General features: G+C 45.7%; 1 protein-coding gene across 1 annotated transcript; it reads left to right on the forward strand.

Annotated features, from left to right (window-relative positions):
* Nucleotides 1–624: 624 nt before the first annotated feature.
* LOC123042044 (major centromere autoantigen B) lies at nt 625–2,181 on the forward strand (the record flags this gene model as incomplete). The annotated part of the gene is given in 4 exon segments (XM_044464573.1): nt 625–678; nt 799–881; nt 967–1,099; nt 1,195–2,181. Coding segments are annotated over 4 exon segments (995 nt in total), but the record flags the coding sequence as incomplete, so codon positions are not given.
* Between the last annotated feature and the right edge of the window lie 17,216 nt (nt 2,182–19,397).

Genomic DNA, 19,397 nt, shown 5'->3' on the forward strand with positions numbered 1-19,397 from the left:
CAAAAATTGTTCATGATTTCACGAAATTGAGAGTGATAGTGTATCTCGGTAATGCGGCAAATTGTGGTCATGGCTATTGGACACTATATATTTTTTCTCCCATTGCAATGCACGGCTCTTTTGCTAGTTATTTTTAATTTTTGGAGGAAGAGCGGAATAAACAGCTTTATTCATGAATTTCCTTTATTCCGAGAGAGTCTGTTCTCCCATCCAAAAAAAAATCTGTCCTAACAGGCTGGTTCCGCGACCCAACGTAACTGGATCTGTCCGGATAGGGTCGACCACAAAGCCATTCTGGGCCATAATGGGCCCAGTCTAAATCAAATAAATAGAACAACGGCTCTCTCTCCATCCAACTTCCCCAAATCCACCTTCTCTGCTTCTCGCGAGCACAAAGGTTCGCGGCGCCCGGCCAGCATATATACGCCGGCGACGTTCGATCGTTGGCCTCGTAGCATCTTGGCGTGCGGTGTTCCCGGAGACGCGAGATGGGCGACTGGAAAAGGAAGTCCATTGCTGGCGGACCGTTGCCGGCGATGGGCGACTGGAAAAGGAGGTCCATTGCTGGCGGACTGCCGCCGGAGACGCCCACCGAAATCATCCCCGGCGCCTTGCACTTGAACTTGGATTTCTTCTACCGCCCCGGCGCCGCCGGCGTCGCCTTCCCCATCGACAGAGGTAGATGACCAAGAAGACAGCACGCCCTGTTCTTTACTTCTTTCAGGCCCGCACGGTTCTTGATTTTGGCCGCGGTTCTTGAATTCTGTTCTGAAAGTTTCCGTTCTTGGTTTCTTGCAGCCGATCAGAACGGTGGCCAAAGGAGGATGGCGGTGACGCCGCCGGCGACCGTGGCGCCACCATTGCAGGGGCAGCAATGCCAAGTAAGCGCTCCGTGCTCGTCGTCTACTCAGCTACCTCCGCCTTCTGAATTTCTGCGTTGAAATTGGATTTCTTGGTTTCTTTCAGCCGGCTGGAACGGCGCCGACAGGAGGGAGCGGGTTGCGCCCTGGTGGCCGCCGGCTCAGAATCAAGGTTCCGTCGGCTTCTCAGTTACCTCCCCTTCCCGAGGATCTCGCCTACCTCTTCACCAACGTTGAATGTAGGTTCCCGCTGCCCAGGAAATATTCATGTTTCTGTCATTGGCTTAAGGTTCTTTGATTGGTGATGGAAGCTTGGCTTGATTGTTTCTTGCAGTCTACAGCGATGACGGCGAGGAGGCCCGCGAGGAGGAGGAGGAGGAGGCCATGTTGTTATGGAGCAGCGAGGAGGAGGAGGATGGGGAGACCATGTCGTCAGGGAGCAGCGAGGAGGAGGGGGGAGATGGGGAGGACATGTCGTCAGGGCGCAGCGAGGAGGATGAGGAAGATGGAGAGGACATGTCGTCAGGGCGGAGCGGGGAGGGGGAGGATTGGGAGGACATGTCGTCAGGGCCCAGCGAGGGGGAGGAGGAAGATCGGGAGGGCATGTCGTCAGGGCGCAGCGAGGAGGAGGAGGCCGGCCAGGAGGAGATGGAGGAGGAGGCCGGCCAGGACGAGATGGAGGAGGAGGCCGGCCCGGAGGAGATGGAGCAGGAGGCCGGCGAGGAGGAGGCCATGTTGTCAGGGCACAACGAAGATGATCAGGTGGACGTGGAGGCCATGCTGTACTGCCATGAAGGGGAGGAAGCCTTGCTGTCACAGAACGAGGAAGGGGAGGAGGAGCCTGAGGAAGTCCAGGCCATGTGCGAGCGATGCGATTCCCTGGAGAGGTTGGTGACGCTCTTACCGTGCAGGCACGCCTCCTACTGCGAACGCTGCTTCGCCATCGTCGACCGCCGCCAGGGAGCAGGGCGGCTGTGCGCGGTTTGCTGGCAGCCCTATGCGCGGGGGCACCCTCAGTCCGGAGGTCTGCAGCCCAAGCCGAAGAAGAGCTCCAAGTAAGGCAAGCGCCACTGCCGCCTGTTCAAACGTCGAACTCTGCTCCTGTTTCAGTTCGGCCAGTCTCCTGATTCATTCATCTCGGGTGCAGTAACGGGTCGCCTGAATCGATCCCAGTTCTCATTATTTTGTGTCTGGTTGATGGAGAACTATACTTGCAGTTTTTCATTGCTTGTATGATGCACAGTTCTCACATGTGTTGGTACTCCATCACTTGTGGAGTTATGGTTGATTGGTAACTGTATAAACTTCTGTTCTAGCTTTTGATGAATGCATAGCAATTCTCAACTTCTGATGATTTATGTGCAAATAAATGCTAGGCAGTTCTGTCATTTCAGTTTTGATGGTCAGGTTTAAATTGATGCTTGCTGCCTGCTGATGATCAGGTTGAAGAACTTGAGTTTCGGTTTAAGCAAACAGAGCCATTTTTAGCTTGGAGATATGAATCAGAGAAATTTTGTCGTGGCGAATTATACTTGCAGTTTTTCACTGCGTGAATGATGCACAGTTCTCATATGTGATAGTATTCCATCACTTGTGGAGTTATGGTTGATTGGTAACTGTGTAAACTTCTGTTCTAACTATTGATGAATGCGTAGCAATTCTGAATTTCTGATGATTTATCTGCAACTTAATGCTAGCCAGTTCTGTCATTTCAGTTCTGATGGTTAGTTAAAATTGCTGCCTGCTGATTAGGTGGCCTCTGACCCAGTTCAGCATCCAGAAAGACAGGGCAATGCTCAGAGTTCAGTGAAAATGGTACCGAACATAGCAATGTGAGTTCAATGTTCAGACTTTAGCACTAGGATCTCCAAATAAGATGACGGCCCTCTGCACATGGCAACAATTGCCAAGATCCCATGACAGTATCTAGAGTCTGCTATAGTAACCTAATTTTTCTCTAATGCACAAAAACCTAGTATATTTAATTAGATACGCGGTCAGCAGACAGTACGATTTATCAAAAGACCAGCATTGCTTCCAGGTGTACTAACTAATAAGGTGTTGTCAATTAAACCGGGAGACTGAAGGCCTAGCTCTGTTCTAAGGACATCCCAAAAGGTCAACTCAGAACGACTAGCTTTGGAACGGATAATTAACTATTGGTCTTGGAACGACCATGAGATGCCGAGTCTTGGAAGGATAAAGGCTATGAGAATGTGAGTACGGAGTGACCATATGAACTTAAGCATTATAATCATGAGCAATACTTGAACTATCCTCGCCCCTTTCGACAGGTAAGGATGGGGAAGTTTATCTGGTATAGTTTGCAGTTTGCACTTGGCTCAGTATCAGCAAGCCTTACACCCAGGGACGAAGCTAGAAAAAAAGTTTGATGGGGTCATGTCTATGACAGTGGGGTCATCTTTCATAAATGAATAGTTATTAGTACTAAACTAATGAAAGATTGCCTAATTTCATTGGGGTCAATTGACCCCAATGCTTATCAAGCAGCTCCGACCCTGCTTACACCCCGTGATGCCCCTTCTTTTGCTTATGCTGTTGATGACTTTTGAGTAGATTCACAATACTTACTTAGCATATTTTGCGGCCAGATGTACGAGCTGATCTTTGTGGCGTATCCCAGCAGTATCCCCATGGGCTTGGAGTCAAACCTTTGTTACTCCGCTTAAGCATTATATTTCGCCGCTTGTTTTTAGGCATTTGTTTCTAGATATGTCGATCGCGACCTCGTCGTCATTGTATAACCAAGAGCCACTATGTTCTTGTAGGCTAGTCTAACCTATAAAATGTCTTACATTTTGAGATGGAGGTAGTAATATTTTATGAAAAAAAATATTTTTTAAATGAGGCGACTTTATTTAAACAATAATAATGTCTTTTACAGTAATGGGAACCAGGAACTGAGGCGGCTAATCCATCCACAGCTCCTCTGTCCTAGTCTGGCGCTATAGCGAGGAGCTTGTAATATCAAGTTGCACCGTTGGACCGGAAAATTGTAATTCTAGGTCTATTTTAGGCAATTGTAATTCTTCATAAGGTGCCTTTTCTAAAAAAAAATTTGTAATTCTTCATAAGGCGTCTTTATTATTTTTGAGTCAAAGACCCAAAGTGCCACAGCTCTTCGGTATGGCCCGCTTTAGTCGTGGACTAGGCTCCCAAGGGCCGGGCCGAGCCCGAGCCTTCTTTTTGGAATTTTTTTAAGATGATGTTCCGAGCAAGCCCGCGAGAGCTATACAACGCACGGCATCTGGGCCGGCTCACTTTCACGCATTTGTTCGCTCGCTCGCAGTCGCTGGTCGAAATCACTAATTGAGGAGCGCTCCCTTCAACGATTAGTCGGGGAGCGCTCCCGCACGCCAAGTGTCACGCGCGTAGCGGTCCTGAGACTTTTCCGACGCGCTGCACACGCGACACTTGGCGCGCGCACGGCTTCTCCCGTGATTTCCGGTTTTCGGTTTCCCTTTGTGGTTTTTCCTTTTTTCACTTTAGTCCTTATACTTTTAATGTTTTGTAATACCTTTTGATTTGTTTTGAGATCTGTTTCTCTCTGGTGTGGGCGTTCCCTCCTCGCGCACTGTTCTTTCTTTGCCGTCGTCTACGCCCGTCGCCGCCGCTGCTCTTGTGTCGTGGTTACGGCGGCAGCTGTTCCGACCGCCGCGCTTGTTGCCTGCTCTTACGGCGGTCCTTCTCTAGCGTCGAGCGTGCTTCCCCCTTGGCGATATCGTCGTTCCCTACTAGTTGCCTTCGTGGGTTCCCTGTTTCCCTTGTTCGTTTCTCTTTTTTTCCCATTATATTTCCGGGATATGGAGATTTATGGGGTAGTTACGGGTGGGGACTACCAACACTATCAGATGTCAAGTTTCAACTGGGTTTTGTGGGATTAGTTCTTGATAACCATTGTGTTCCTTGCAGTTATGGCTTGTCCTTTTTGTTGTATGCCTGGTGGCCCGTGTTCTTCTGTTGATTCTTCTGTAGATGGGTTCAGTGTGGACCTGGATCGTCGTTGTTGGAGGCGTGTTGTAAGAAAATCATTTTATAGTTGTTCAATTTTTTGCACACACGCTTATTTCTTTTGGTGCTGCCCATGTTGTTTAGATTTTGATTATGATCCTTGTTTTGATTTGTTGTGCAGTATGTTCCGTGCAGTGTTAGAGCTCATCTTGCTCGTTACATCGAGGAGTGTAGGGCTTTAGCCATAAGGAGGGGTGACGAAGATACTGATCTTGCTCTTCAGTGCAGTGAGCGTTATTTGTATGGTGTTCTATTTAGTCATGGTCGGGTGAGGAGCAAATTCCATGGTCCTTCCTGGAAACGACTGGTCAGAGATTATGGTGTTCGTCCTCGTGATATAATGACCATTAGGCTTGAACATTATGGAACTTGGATTGGTATTGATTTTTATCGTGTTGGCCGTGGAGATGCGTTGTTTCCTTTATCGTCTGTTGGTAAGGTTTATTTTTAAGGAAGTTTTTATCTTGTTTTATTGTACATTTTGATTTTTCTGTTCCCTTGAGCCTGTGTAATTATATTTTGTAGCTCTACATGGTTTGAGAGACACCGAGAAGGAACTTGTTGGGAGTTGTTATTACACCCGTGGTGTTTTTCTTAATTATCAGCAGTTGTATTTCATGAGGTGTACTATTTGATGATGATTACATACCCTGCTGTCTTTTTGTTCACAGGATTGATTCAATGAATGTTAATGGTCATCATATGGTCAGATTTTTTTCCCATTGTTTTTTCTTTGTTTCTGTTTATTTATTTATTTTTATTACGTCTTCTACTTATAGTTTTGAATTTTTATTCTATTTTTGATAGCTTGATGTTTTTTGTCAAGTTATTCCTGGTATTGTTGTGAGGAGTTTGAATGAGTTTGTGACTTTTCCTAGAACTGGCGTTTTAACTCTTGAAGTTACTCTAGAATCTGGTGATGATGATATATATGTGAGCACTCCTTGCTCCTACTTCATTGGTTTGGGTAATAGAATGGTGTTCAAACAGGAAGGTTTCAATGATTTTCTGCAGGCATCGTCTATTGAAATAAACAGCTTGGTGCTGATAACTTTCAAACAGCGTGTTGGGAGGCTTGTTGTTATCTTCAATCTTCTGCCGCAGTGATGTTAGTTATAGCCTTTGAACATAATGGATTTTGTTTAAATATCTATGCTGTATAAGAGTCTTGGCTGTGCATCTCTTCTAAAGATGTTTTTTTGGACGGTTATAAATACAGTAGAGGCACGTGTGTTGTTTACTTTGAGGCATGGTTGTGCATCTCTTTAATGTTATAGGCATCTGGATTCAGCAAATGGAGGCGCGGAATTGAAGTCAGAACATGCATGGTTGTGTGGAGGCACGTGGAGTTACTGTGGGTTTCGTGTGAGGCACTTGGTTTGAGCGAACAGAGGCATGGAATTGCAGTCAGTACATGCACTGTTGTTTGGAACGCGGGTATGCTGAGAGGAACGCGTGTGCAATATCAAAGTTACACGGGCGATGACGCGTGCCGAACACGTAGAGATATTGTGGGTTTCATGCGAGAGGCACATGTATGTGTAGCACGTAGAGTTACAGTGTGTTTCATGCGAGGCACGTGGATTGAGCAAATGGAGGCACGTAAATGAAGTCAGTACAGGCACGGTTGTGCGGAGGCACTAGCGATCATTTGTACTGTGGGTTTCATGTGAGGCACGTTGTTCGAGCAAATGGAGGCACCAAAGTGCAACCAGTACAAGCACGGTTGTGTGGATGCATGATTTTGAACCCTCTTCCTGCTGTCAAGTGTCTAGAGGCACGAATGTATTGCAGCAGAGGCATCAGTCCGAATATTTGGTTAGAGAGGCTCAGTTGTGGATGCACATCTGTGAAGTCTCTAGGGTCATGGGTGCGTGGCACCAGACGCATGGGTTGAGGTGACACTTAGAGAGCCACGGTTGTACATGGGTCAGTTGGACTCAGTAGTGTAGTTTTGTGGCATCGCGGAGAATTGGTGTATGGTGAGGAACAAAAGTGAGTTACTGTGGGTTTCATGTGAGGCACTTGGATTGAGCAGACAGAAGCATGGAATTGTAGTCAATACAGGCATGGTTGTCTGGAACGCGGGTATACTGAGAGGAACGCGTGTGCAGCACCAAAGTTTCACGGGCGATGACGCGTGCCGAACACGTAGAGATACTGTGGGTTTCATGCGAGAGGCACGTGTGTGTGTAGCATGTAGAGTTACAGTGGATTTTATGTGAGGCACGTGGATTCAGCAAATGGAGGCACGAAATTGAAGCCAGAGTAGGCACGGTTGTGCGGAGGCGCGTGCGATCACTCGTGCGGAGCATGTAGAGTTACTGTGGGTTTCATGTGAGGTACGTCGGTGGAGCAAACGGAGGCACCGAAGTGCAGTCAGTACAAGCATGGTTGGGTGGATGCACGGTTTTGAGCCCTGTTGCTGCTATCAAGTGTCTAGAGGCACGGATGTATGTCAGCAGAGGCATTGGTCCAAATATTTGGTTAGAGAGGCTCGGTTGTGGATGCACATCAGTGAAGTCTCTAGGGTCATGTGTGCGTGGCACCAGAGGCATGGGTTGAGTTGACACTTAGAGGGCCACGGTTGTACATGGGTCAGTTGGACACGGTAGTGTAGTTTTGTGGCATCGCGGAGAATTGGTGTACGGTGAGGAACCTGTGTGCAATAGCAAGGTTGTTTTGAATTTACGGAGCGGTGTTTGATGTGAAATGGTTGTGTTGTATGATTTTAATTTTTTTTCAATGTGGTCAAAGTAACAAAGTTATTGTCCCTAGCGTCTGTGTACCGAATGTTCTTCTGCAATATCTATGAATTGTTTATGCCAATGCTGAATAAGCATTTTACTGAAAGTTTACAACAATACCATCACATATTCTTGTAAATGCATGATGCATCTTGTAAAGGGTTGAGTATGAAAATTATAATACAATGTCGTGCGACATATCTCTCGTTCTATAGTCATAGATACAATATATGCTTGCTCAATACTGGGACATAACTTACTAATTACATTTAGACACGCACACCGGTGTGTTCAAAGTTCAGACGTAAAATAGTAATACAATACATACAACATCTTTGTGCAACAACAAACATATTTACAACATGGGTTCATTCAACCTAAATTATCATAATAGTTGTGCTACGCACCCGATCACTCGATCACGGCAGATCAATCAATCACGGCATGATCCATTTTCTCGGAATTTACCAACCACTATTTCCCTTCTGGCTCTTCCAGCCGCTGGAAGATCCCTCGTCTTTGTTCTTACGTGGTCGGAGTCTTTCTTTCACTGGTTGTTGGTGGAGGTGACGTAGCCCGTTCTTGATGATTAGGATTCTATGGTACAACTCGTAGCTAACATACCCGTCCTTTGCGGCGTACTCAAGGTGTATCGGATAAAGTGGCTTCCACTCCCAGAACTGGTGCTTCTCCTTTGGGAATGATTTCTTCATGTTCTTGTATGAGGGGTCGATGATGGCCGCTGCAAGGTCAGCCATGGAGGCCCTTTCTCCACCACCCTTGATGCAGAATAGCCTTTGGATGTCGACGTGGTGCTCGTCTAGAATTCTGATGCATGCACGGGCAAGCATGGTCTTGTCGTTCCTGGTGTCGACGCTGGTGAAAGTTACCGCTTTCCGTTGTAGGAAGTCAACTAACGCCTGGGAGGGCTCGGACCTGCAGTAGTGGTATACAAGGACATGCTCGCGCATGGCAAGTTGGACGACGGCGATCCCTTGTCGCATGTAACTGCTCTTACGTGTGTACTCGAGGTCGAGGCCGACGAACTTGTTCTTCTCCTCCTTTAGCCATTCCTCGTACTTTTTGATGATCCGCTCCACGGTCCTTGGGTCGTTGGTGTACACCACCTCCAGCACGGTTGTACCGTGGGTAGTGATGTGCTCGGTGAATGTTGTTAGTTTCCCGTCGTCCATGGCCGGAGGTGTGCGGTGGTGAACTGTGGCCGGCGAGAAACTTTCGAGGAAGAGGATGCAAATGGAGTTGGAAAAGTGAAAGGGATCTTTTGTCGTGCAAAAAAGGAAACCTCCAAAGAGCAGTTGCTAGTCACCCGGCGGTTCCAGGCGTCGATTTTCGGAAATAGGCATTTGTTTTATCTGTTTTTTTAGATTTTCAGTTATCTTGTTCTTTGAATTTTTTTATTCGTTGCGTGCTGCGTGCGTGATCCATATGTGCGTATTCCATCTTTGGCTGTGAAAGTAGTCATGTGAACGGTAGAACACTCAACAGATGCATGGTCGTGCCTTTGTTGTGAAAACGTTTTTTTTCAGTTAACAATATTCCTTGGTCAGGGAGGCACTGTTGTTATGTTATTCGGTGCACAACTGTGTGTTCATGAAAAGTTGGTGAAGTAATCATAGTTTGCGCTTGAAAATGGAGTCCTGTTTGGTTTTAAATTGAGATATGTTTCAATAGATTGTTTGAATAAGTTTGATAACATGGCATTGCTGTAGGTTTTGGATCAAAAACTCATTCTTGTTTCGTTTGATTTTTGAAAGTGGTTCTTTCTGTTTTTTTTGAATTGTGATCTTTTCAAAGGATTAGAACTAAATTTTTTTGAATAAATCATTCTGATAGTTCAAAAAACATTTGTTGCACAGGATCATTCCGATGGTTGAAACTGTGAGTAGAGGGTCCGTAAGAGCTACATAAGTTCCAAAAGATCATTTGGATAGTTCAAGCAAGCACATGGTCCATAATAGTTACATTACTGTACCATCCTAACTAGCAAACTTATTTTAAATAAACCAGTGTTTTGCTCCTGGGAGGCATCATCTTGAAATGAGCGCTGAACATCCTAGGAGATAGACTATTTGCTTCCATTTTAGGTGCAGGTTCCGATGGAATCTACAGAATGCGTTGAAGGATGATGGACACAGAACAATCATGGCGCTCTTTGAAAGTGATTAGAACAATGTTCTTTTCAACAAAAGATGTAGCTGATATGAAGTCTTTGAAAGAAGACTTTTCTATTGCCATCCTGCCGTCGTTTTTGCAGATGTAGTACGACGAAGGAGTGATGACATGGGCAGGTTCATCAGGAGCTTCAAGTGTCACCGTGCCATCGGTTGGCATGTCCACCCATCTCTTCAGTGTCGAGACAACGCTCCTCGGAATTTTCTAGAAGAAATCGAAATTAAATGGAAATTAAAACCGTTGAATTGCCACTTGGACAATAAATAAAAGAATGGCTGAATACGCCGTGTGTGCAAACATTAAGAAATTCCAAATTGAAAGTAATATAATTCCTGGCATGTTCAGGTTTGTTTGTAAACAGATAAAATAACATATTAAGAGAACAACAAAAGTTTTGTTGTTTTAGGTTTGAATAAATAGGTTCTTTATAATTTTACATATTAGCAAGATTTCATCAATATTGTTTATACTTCTATATGAGCAAAATACGTTTGGTATTATAACAAGGACAGATGTAACCAACCATGACGCAGTCTTTGGTGTTAGTGGGAGTCAAGACATGTACAAATGGACGGCAACAAATGAAAGTATCTCCGAAAAGGCGTTGTAGAAAGAATCGTGTCTGGTTGTAGGTAAGCTGAATATCCTTAGAGTAGACACAACAGTGAACATGGTCGAAATCGTCAGAAGAAAGGTCGTCGAGAGCTAGAAAAAGAACAAGATTTTAAAGTTAGATAAAGTTTTACATAACACGGGTTAATATTATTCAGTTCGATGCATGCATATCAATATACAGCCAAAGAAGATAAGTTTGTAATATTAAATTTGTACCAACGTGGGGTAATGGAAGCAGCCTTTTGTCATTCCGATATGTTTGTATTTCGAGATTGAGATCCTCGTGTGGTAGTTCAAATTCTATGCGGTCTCCAGCACGAAGCTGATAATCATCTGCAAAGGTGTTCCACTCACCACCGCAGAACCTTGTGTAGTTCACCCTATGCTTAAACGAAGCATTGTAAGACCTTCCTTCATGTGTAAGAAGGGCTGGCTCTACCTGCTCTTTACGCAATTTTCTTGCTTCTTCCTTCCTCTCGTCGATGTACTCAGCGAGAAAAGCTCTGACGTTACAAGGTACATACTGGAAAAAATAGTAAAAGTAACAACCTGTAAGTATAACTTTGAACTCGCGTACTATTAATGTTAAAAGTTTTCTTAATTTGGATATGAATTTTTGATAAGAATTACAGATAACAACATAATGGTATTATAAATTAATGGATACAGATTTTTGGCATATGTTGACTAGTTTTAATTAGAACTGAAGATGGACTATAGTAATCAAGACATAGGCAGGCAAAACTAATGGACTATATTAATTAGGGCATATGCAGGCAAACTAATGGAAAATTAAAACACAAGGCAGGTGTGAAGAAGTGACAGCAGGGGAACCTAGTATAGGTGCAAGGGGGTATGAGTAATAGTGACGATTTCTACTGTGTTGTGGCAACTAATATATCAGTGATGCTTACTAACCATGCGTCTCCAGCAATTTTCATCAAGAATAACCTCAAACTCCTGGAGAACTTCAGGGTGTGGTTCGCAAGGGCCGCCTGGTTGGCGGCAGGTAGGGCAAATCATACCTAAATAATTCAGAACAATTATGTTAAGAAAACAAGAATATGATAACAATTTAAAAACAAGCTTCAATCTTGAAGGTAGACAACGACTATATTCAACTATGTTAGCAATATTAAAATATCCGCATGAAGGCAGACAACAACTACAAATTTACCAGAAATCTTCTCATCTACTCCTTCCAGAAAATCAGTATGACAGAGTTTAGAACACTTGTTTAGATTTTCAAATGATTTTTATATTCCTTTAGAGAATGAAGCCGTTGTACCGGATCCGATGCTCCATTAACTATCAAATGAAAAACCAAAACGTAAAACGTAAATACGGATCGGAGCATGTTGCTTATGCATATGCTTTTTACCCGGGAGAGAAGAAGAATGAGGGTTGACGAATGGAGATTGGGATAGGGGAAGCTTAGGGCAAGCACACACGGATAGCAAATCTACGAGAGAAGTACGGCTTAGAAGTTAATAGAGAGACCGAATAAAAACTCTATAATAACTTGTTTGAAATGAGACTGTGTGCGGGAAGAAGCACGAACCCTAGAAGTAGGTGGTCGGATAAGGCAGATGGGTTGTGATGGGAAGCTTAGGGCAAGCACCCACGGCCAGCAATGTAGGAGAAAAGCATGGCTTGGAAATTAATCGATTGATTGCTGGGAAGAAGCACAAACCTTAGAAGCAGGCGGCGGAGAAGAAGGTCGAACCCTAGAAGCAGGCGAGGGAGAAAGCAAATGAGTTGTGATGTGGCTGAGGGAGTCAGAGCTTATTGAAATATAAAGGAGATGGGAGAGAGCAAGAGTAGTAATGAGTGCTTCTTGTTTTATTTTTTATTCTGCGAAATGGAATGAATGCTGGTTGTAGATGGTGTGCATGCATTCCGAGGTGTTATGGGGACACTAGATGTGTGACTCATCCAGTTGCCTCCAATTATAGTTGTCCAGCTGTGCTGCCTCCCAGCGGAGTCTTTTACGTGCCTATCCTGCCTTACATATTTTTTGCGAGGCACGGTTATACATGCTGAAAAGCATACTCGTGCTTCTGTGTTTTAATTTTTTTAATCTGAAGTTTAATCAGGTATAGTTGTGTGTGTTTTTAGGAGAGGAACGGTGATGATGTTATTAGATGCGCGGTCGTTGTAGCAGGAGAGTCATGGTCGATACGTCGGGGGAGGCAAATCGACGGGAGGCATGATGGTTCTTAATGAGAGGCACTTTTGCATCTGGAATGGAGCCACGGTTCGTGAATCTGTTATTGCAAAAAAAATTCAATAGTCGTTGACCCAGGGAGCCACTGTTTTTATGTACGTTGGGTTCAGGCAGGAATATGTATGATAGCGCACAGTTATCTGTATGTCAGAAGCATCAACATGCTTTTGTTTTGGCAATGTTTTCGGTGGTACGTCCAGGCATATAGATGCAGGTCCGTTGATATCACTGAGGTTTGTCTTTCAGCAAAGTGGAGGCACGTGTGTGTCTTTTGTGCTGGCCGAACCATGCTTCTAATTTGGTCCACTCCCCATGTAGTATTTGTACGTCAGGGTCATCTAGCTTGCCTCATCTCATTGTTCTCTCGGTCAAAAGATGTGCTGGTGACCGATGGGATGGCTATTTATTGTTAGTATTCATTGTGCCAGCTACCGTGCTAGAGTTAACCTAGAGGCTCCTCGATTATAGCGTGGCAACCGTGACTTTCGAAGTGCATGGTTTCATAATCTGCAGAAGCACAACCGTCCATTCACACCGTCCCCGATGCAATTTAATGGGCACATGGTAACTGAGTCGTCTCTCCCCAAGGTTAAGTAGTGGTCTATTCCGGGAGGTTATCGCGTATTATTCTCTCCAGAGAAGTGCAGGTAGCTCCCATCATCCTTGCCTCGTACGAGAAGCACAGTCAGACTCCATTGTCGTGTCACCGTCTTTTCCATGGATGACTTCAGGAACAATACTGAGCGTCTCTTTATAGATGCCGATGGTAATACCAGGCTCAAGGTGTTGTACACCAACGAGTCCTACAAGGTGGAGGAGATTCTTTCTCTTTATGAGGAATGGTTGCGTGAGGACAGGTACAAGTTTGTTGGTCTTGATCTGGAGTACACATGAGAGGATTATTTTGATCGTAGTAGAAAAGTCGCCGTCATGCAACTGGCGATGTGCAAGCATGTTCTTGTCTATCACCTGTGCAAGGCCAGGACGGAGTGCGCTCCTCTAAAGGATTTCCTTCGGAACAAAGGTATCGTTTTCGCTAGTGTCGACGTTAGGAACGATAGGGATGTTCTCGCAAACAGTTTCCTCAAAATACCAATAGAGTGTCACATCGATCTTCAAGAGCAGCTCATGATCAAAGGAGGCAATCTAAGGGATTCCATGGCAGATTTGGCAGGAGCCGTCATAAACAAATCTTACTTGAGTATGAAGTCGTCTTTTCTGAAGGGTCTGCATGACTACTGGGAATGGAAGCCGCTTTCCCTTGAACACCTGAAATATGCGGCAATTGTAAGTGAAAACTTCATTTTTTTTATGATTTTCTGTCGTTATATTTTTGTTTTACTACAACAATAGTACTTTTTCCTCTTTACGTATATCTTCATTCTCATCCATTTTTTGTTTTAGGATGGGTATGTGAGCTATGAGCTCTACCGCCGAGTTTTGTCGATGAAGGACATGATGCATTCCCGTTGTCTTCCCGACCGCAGAGGTCGTTGATGTTTCGGAGCAGAACTCCAACTGAGTAGAATGGTCACGGTGGACGTTTGTGTGGACGTTTCTGTGAGGAATGGACTCCTGGAAGATTTTCATTTCTTTTTTTGTATAATTAATGAGTACTTTTAGTTCAATCCTATGGAGTACCGTTTTGTTATTCAGTATCGTATTTGGCTTGCCTCATGTTATGTGAAAATAATTTTTTTATGTTTTTTCATGTTACAAGTTCATTGTTGACGTTTGCGCGAGTTCATGTACATTTAGGTAACCTGTTGAAGTGGCGCATATGTATTGGTTGGGAGAAGCGCGCTTTTTGTTTGGCCTATATTCAGTGCCGTTTGTTTGTGTTTGAATTGTTGTCTTTTACACGTTCGCACAAGAGAGGTGTTGGAAATATGCCCTAGAGGCAATAATAAATTGGTTATTATTATATTTCCTTGTTCATGATAATCATTTATTATCCATGCTATAATTGTATTGATAGGAAACTCAGATACATGTGTGGGTACATAGACAACACCATGTCCCTAGTAAGCCTCTAGTTGACTAGCTCGTTGATCAATAGATGGTTACGGTTTCCTGACCATGGACATTGGATGTCGTTGATAATGGGATCACATCGTTAAGAGAATGATGTGATGGACAAGACCCAATCCTAAGCCTAGCACAAAGATCGTGTAGTTCGTATGCTAAAGCTTTTCTAATGTCAAGTATCATTTCCTTAGACCATGAGATTGTGCAACTCCCGGATACCGTAGGAATGCTTTGGGTGTACCAAACGTCACAACGTAACTGGGTGGCTATAAAGGTGCACTACAGGTATCTCCGAAAGTGTCTGTTGGGTTGGCACGAATCGAGACTGGGATTTGTCACTCCGGTTGACGGAGAGGTATCTCTGGGCCCACTCAGTAGGACATCATCATAATGTGCACAATGTGACCAAGGGGTTGATCACAGGATGATGTGTTATGGAACGAGTAAAGAGACTTGCCAGTAACGAGATTGAACAAGGTATCGGCATACCGACGATCGAATCTCGGGCAAGTACAATACCGCTAGACAAAGGGAATTGTATACGGGATTGATTGAGTCCTTGACATCGTGGTTCATCCGATGAGATCATCGTGGAACATGTGGGAGCCAACATGGGTATCCAGATCCCGCTGTTGGTTATTGACCGGAGAACGTCTCGGTCATGTCTGCATGGTTCCCGAACCCGTAGGGTCTACACACTTAAGGTTCGATGACGCTAGGGTTATAGGGAATAGATATACGTGGTTACCGAATGTTGTTCGGAGTCCCGGATGAGATCCCGGACGTCACGAGGAGTTCCGGATTGGTCCGGAGGTAAAGATTTATATATGAAAAGTTGTTGTTCGGGTTCCGGAAAAGTTCAGTTTTTCCGGTATTGTACCGGGAAGCTTCCGGAAGGTTCCGGAGGATTCCGGAGGGGTCCGAAGGTCCGGAAAATGTTCCACCATGTCCAGTACAACAGCATGGGCTGTAAGGGGGCGCCCTAGCCTTAATGGGCCAGGGGCACCAGCCCCCCAAGGCCCATGCGCATGGGAGAGGGGAAACCCTAAGGGGGAGGGCCTCCACTTGACTTGGGAGGCACTCCTCCCCCTCTTGGCCGCCGCCCCCAACCCTAGATGGGAACTAGGGGGGACGGCCCCCTCTCTCCCCACCTATAAATAGTGGAGGGGTGGGAGGGCAGCCGCACCCAAGTTCTGGCGCAGCCCTCCCCCTCTCCCAAGTGCTCCTCCTCTCCCGCGGTGCTTGGCGAAGCCCTGCAGGATTGCCACGCTCCTCCACCACCACCACACTGTTGTGCTGCTGCTAGATGGAGTCTTCCCCAACCTCTCCCTCTCTCCTTGCTGGATCAAGGCATGGGAGACGTCACCGGGCTGTACGTGTGTTGAACGCGGAGGTGCCGTTCGTTCGGCACTAGGATCTCTAGTGATTTGGATCACGACGAGTACGACTCCTTCAACCCCGTTCTCTTGAACGCTTCCGCTTAGCGATCTACAAGGTTATGTAGATGCACTCTCCTTCCCCTAGTTGTTGGTTTCTCCATAGATAGATCTTGGTGACACATAAGAAATTTTTTGAATTTCTGCTACGTTCCCCAACAAGAGGCACGCGTGCTAATGTACGAGGCAACATTTCAGTACCCTGCCTTTGTGTTCTTCGGGACCATGCCTTTAGAAGCCCGGAATCCGTTTCTGCGGAGGCTTCACTCCCGTGGCTTCTTTTCCGCTATTTCTGTACCTCACGTGACACATGTGATGTCTGTTTGTGCTGGTGTCACACGACAGTTTCTCTTGAGACTGCACAACCATGCCTCTTCCATCACTCTTTTGTGCATCCAGCTGGTTTGTACCCATGCCTCGAGAACTCCGAGAAGCCACAATTGCGTGAGTGTATACACTTCAATTCCATGTCTCCTGTACATGTATTCGCGTGTCTCAGGCGTCATGTTGGCTGTGATTCTACGTGCCTCTGGTGCAGATGTCTGTTTGTGACGTGACGCATATGTATTGTTTGGGAGAAGCGTACACGTTCGCACAAGAGAGGCATGTGTGCTAACGTACGAGGCAACATTTCAGTACCCTGTCTTTGTGTTCTTTGGGACCATGCCTTTAGAAGCCCGGCATCCGTGTCTGCGGAGGCTTCACTCCCGTGGCTTCTTTTCCGCTATTTCTCTACCTCACGTGACACACATGATGTCTATTTGTGCTGGTGTCACACGGCAGTTTCTCTTGAGACTGCACAACCGTGCCTCTTCCATCACTCTTTTGTGCATCCAACTGGTTTGTACCCGTGCCTCGAGAACTCCGAGAAGCCGCAATTGCGTGAGTGTATACGCTTCAATTCCGTGTCTCCTGTACGTGCATTCGTGTGTCTCAGGCATCATGTTGGCTGTGACTCTACGTGCCTCTGGTGCAGACGTCCGTCCGTGACGTGACGCATATGTATTGTTTGGGAGAAGCGTGTTTTTTGTTTGGCTTATATTCAGCGCCATTTGTTTGTGTTTGTATTGTTGTGTTTTACACATTCGCACGAGAGTGGCATGTCTGCTAACGTACGAGGCAACATTTCAGTACCCTGTCTTTGTGTTCTTCGGGACCGTGCCTTTAGAAGCCCGGCATCCGTGTCTGTGGAGGCTTCACTCCCGTGGCTTCTTGTCCGCTATTTCTGTACCTCACGTGACACACGTGATGTCTGTATGTGTTGGTGTCATACAACAGTTTCTCTTGAGACTACACAACCGTGCCTCTGCCATCACTCTATTGTGCATCCTGCTGGTTTGTACCTGTGCGTCGAGAACGCCATTTCCAAAGCCGTGCCTGTGCACCGAGAAGCCACAATTCCGTGTATGTATACGTTGCAGTTCTGTGCCTCCTGTGCCTGCATTCGTGTTTCTCAGGGGACATACTAGATGTAACTCTTCATGCCCGTGGTGTCAGACGTCCGTCCGTGAGGGGATCGGTGGCTGTTACTCGTCATGCCTGTGCTTCTACACGCCTGTGCGTCCGGAGTCTTTAGAACTGGGGCTCTCCGACTTGTGTCGTTGATTTGCTTCAAGTATTGATGTATCTCACGTGATACATGCCATGACTCTCGAACAAAGTGTTCTCACCGGTGCTTCTTCGAGGTCTCTTTTTTGCATTCAGATTATTTGTATCCAGAGGATTTAGGTCGAGACTGAAAAAACAAGACGGAAAAGATCATGTGGCTCGCGAAGCTGATGCACGTGCCTGTATAGGATTTGTTTCCGTGCCTTCGTTGCCTGCATTCACGTGTTTCCGGCGAGTTTCTGCCTGCATGTGTACGTGCCTGTTGTGATACTGACCGATATCTGGAAAAGTTGTACGCTCGTGCCTGTGGATTAGGCATGTATGTGCGTCTTGTGCCTGCATACCCGTTCCTCACGTGAAACCAGCCTTGACTCTCAAGGGACAGATGGTGTGAATCTAGCTAGATGAGGGACATATGAGTTGTGGCCTTCGGATCTAAGGTGTATGGCAGGCTGTTCGTTTGCTTCATTGGATTCTTCCATCGGTGGTCTTTGTTCAAAGGAGGAATCGATGACCGATGTGGTGGCTATTCGATGTGACTATTCAGTGTGTCAGTTACCGTAAAATAATGTTAGAGGCTCCTCGGTTTCTCCGTGGTATCAATTATTTGTACACAACTGTGACTTTAGGAAGTGCATGGTTCCATGAGCTACGGAAGCACAACTGTCTATACGTTCCTCCTAGTTCACACGTTAATGCGTATGGTAACCCAAACGTCCCTCGCCAAAGGTTAAATATTGGTCGTGTTTGTGAGGTCTCCACGTCGTATTGTAGCTGCAGAACATCAGGCAGTTCCCACCCTCCTTACCACTCCCTAACCTTGTCGTAGGGTCTCAGGAGTCTCCATTGGCACCTTGCTGCTCGCTGCCATGGAAGACTTTTTGAACACCACGGAGTACCATCCGATAGTTGCCGATGGTAACACGAAGCTCGACGTGTGGTACACCAACGAGCCTGGCAAGGTGGAGGAGATCATTGCCTTGTACGAGGACTGGTTGCACGAGGAGAAGTACAAGTTTGTTGGTCTCGGCATGGAGTTTACACGAAAGGATTGGTATGGGCATAGAAAAGTCGCCGTCATGCAACTGGCTATGCGGAATCATGTTTTGGTGTATCACTTCTGCAAGGCCAGGACGGAGTGCCCTGTCCTGAAGGATTTCCTTGAGAATAGAGGTATAACTTTCTCTAGTGTGGGCGTCAAGAATATTAGAGATGCTCCTTTTCAAGATTTATCAGAATTCCAGAAGGGTACCACGTCGACATCCAAGAGAAGTTCATGATAAAAGGCGGTCAAGAAAGGGATTCCATGGAGGACTTAGCAGGAGCCATCATTGACGAATCTTACTCCAAGCTGGAGTCCTCTTTTCCAGAACTTCTTCGTCACTACTGGGATTGGAAGCCACTTACATTTGATCACCTGAAATATGGAGCTACTGTAAGTGAAGATTTCATTTTTGTTAGTTTCTGCCTTTGTTGGAAGAACAATATTTTATTTTTATTTTTTTTGTACATTGATGTTTTCATTTGGTTTTCCTTTAGGAAGGGTATGTGAGCTATGAGCTATACCACCGGTTTCTATCAATGAGGGACATCCTGCATCGTCACTGTCTTCCTGATGTCAGATGGCGAGGACGTTTCTGAGGATTGTGTG

The sequence above is a fragment of the Triticum aestivum genome, chromosome 2B (genome assembly GCF_018294505.1).
Source record: "Triticum aestivum cultivar Chinese Spring chromosome 2B, IWGSC CS RefSeq v2.1, whole genome shotgun sequence".
In the NCBI taxonomy this organism is placed as follows: Eukaryota; Viridiplantae; Streptophyta; class Magnoliopsida; order Poales; family Poaceae; genus Triticum; species Triticum aestivum.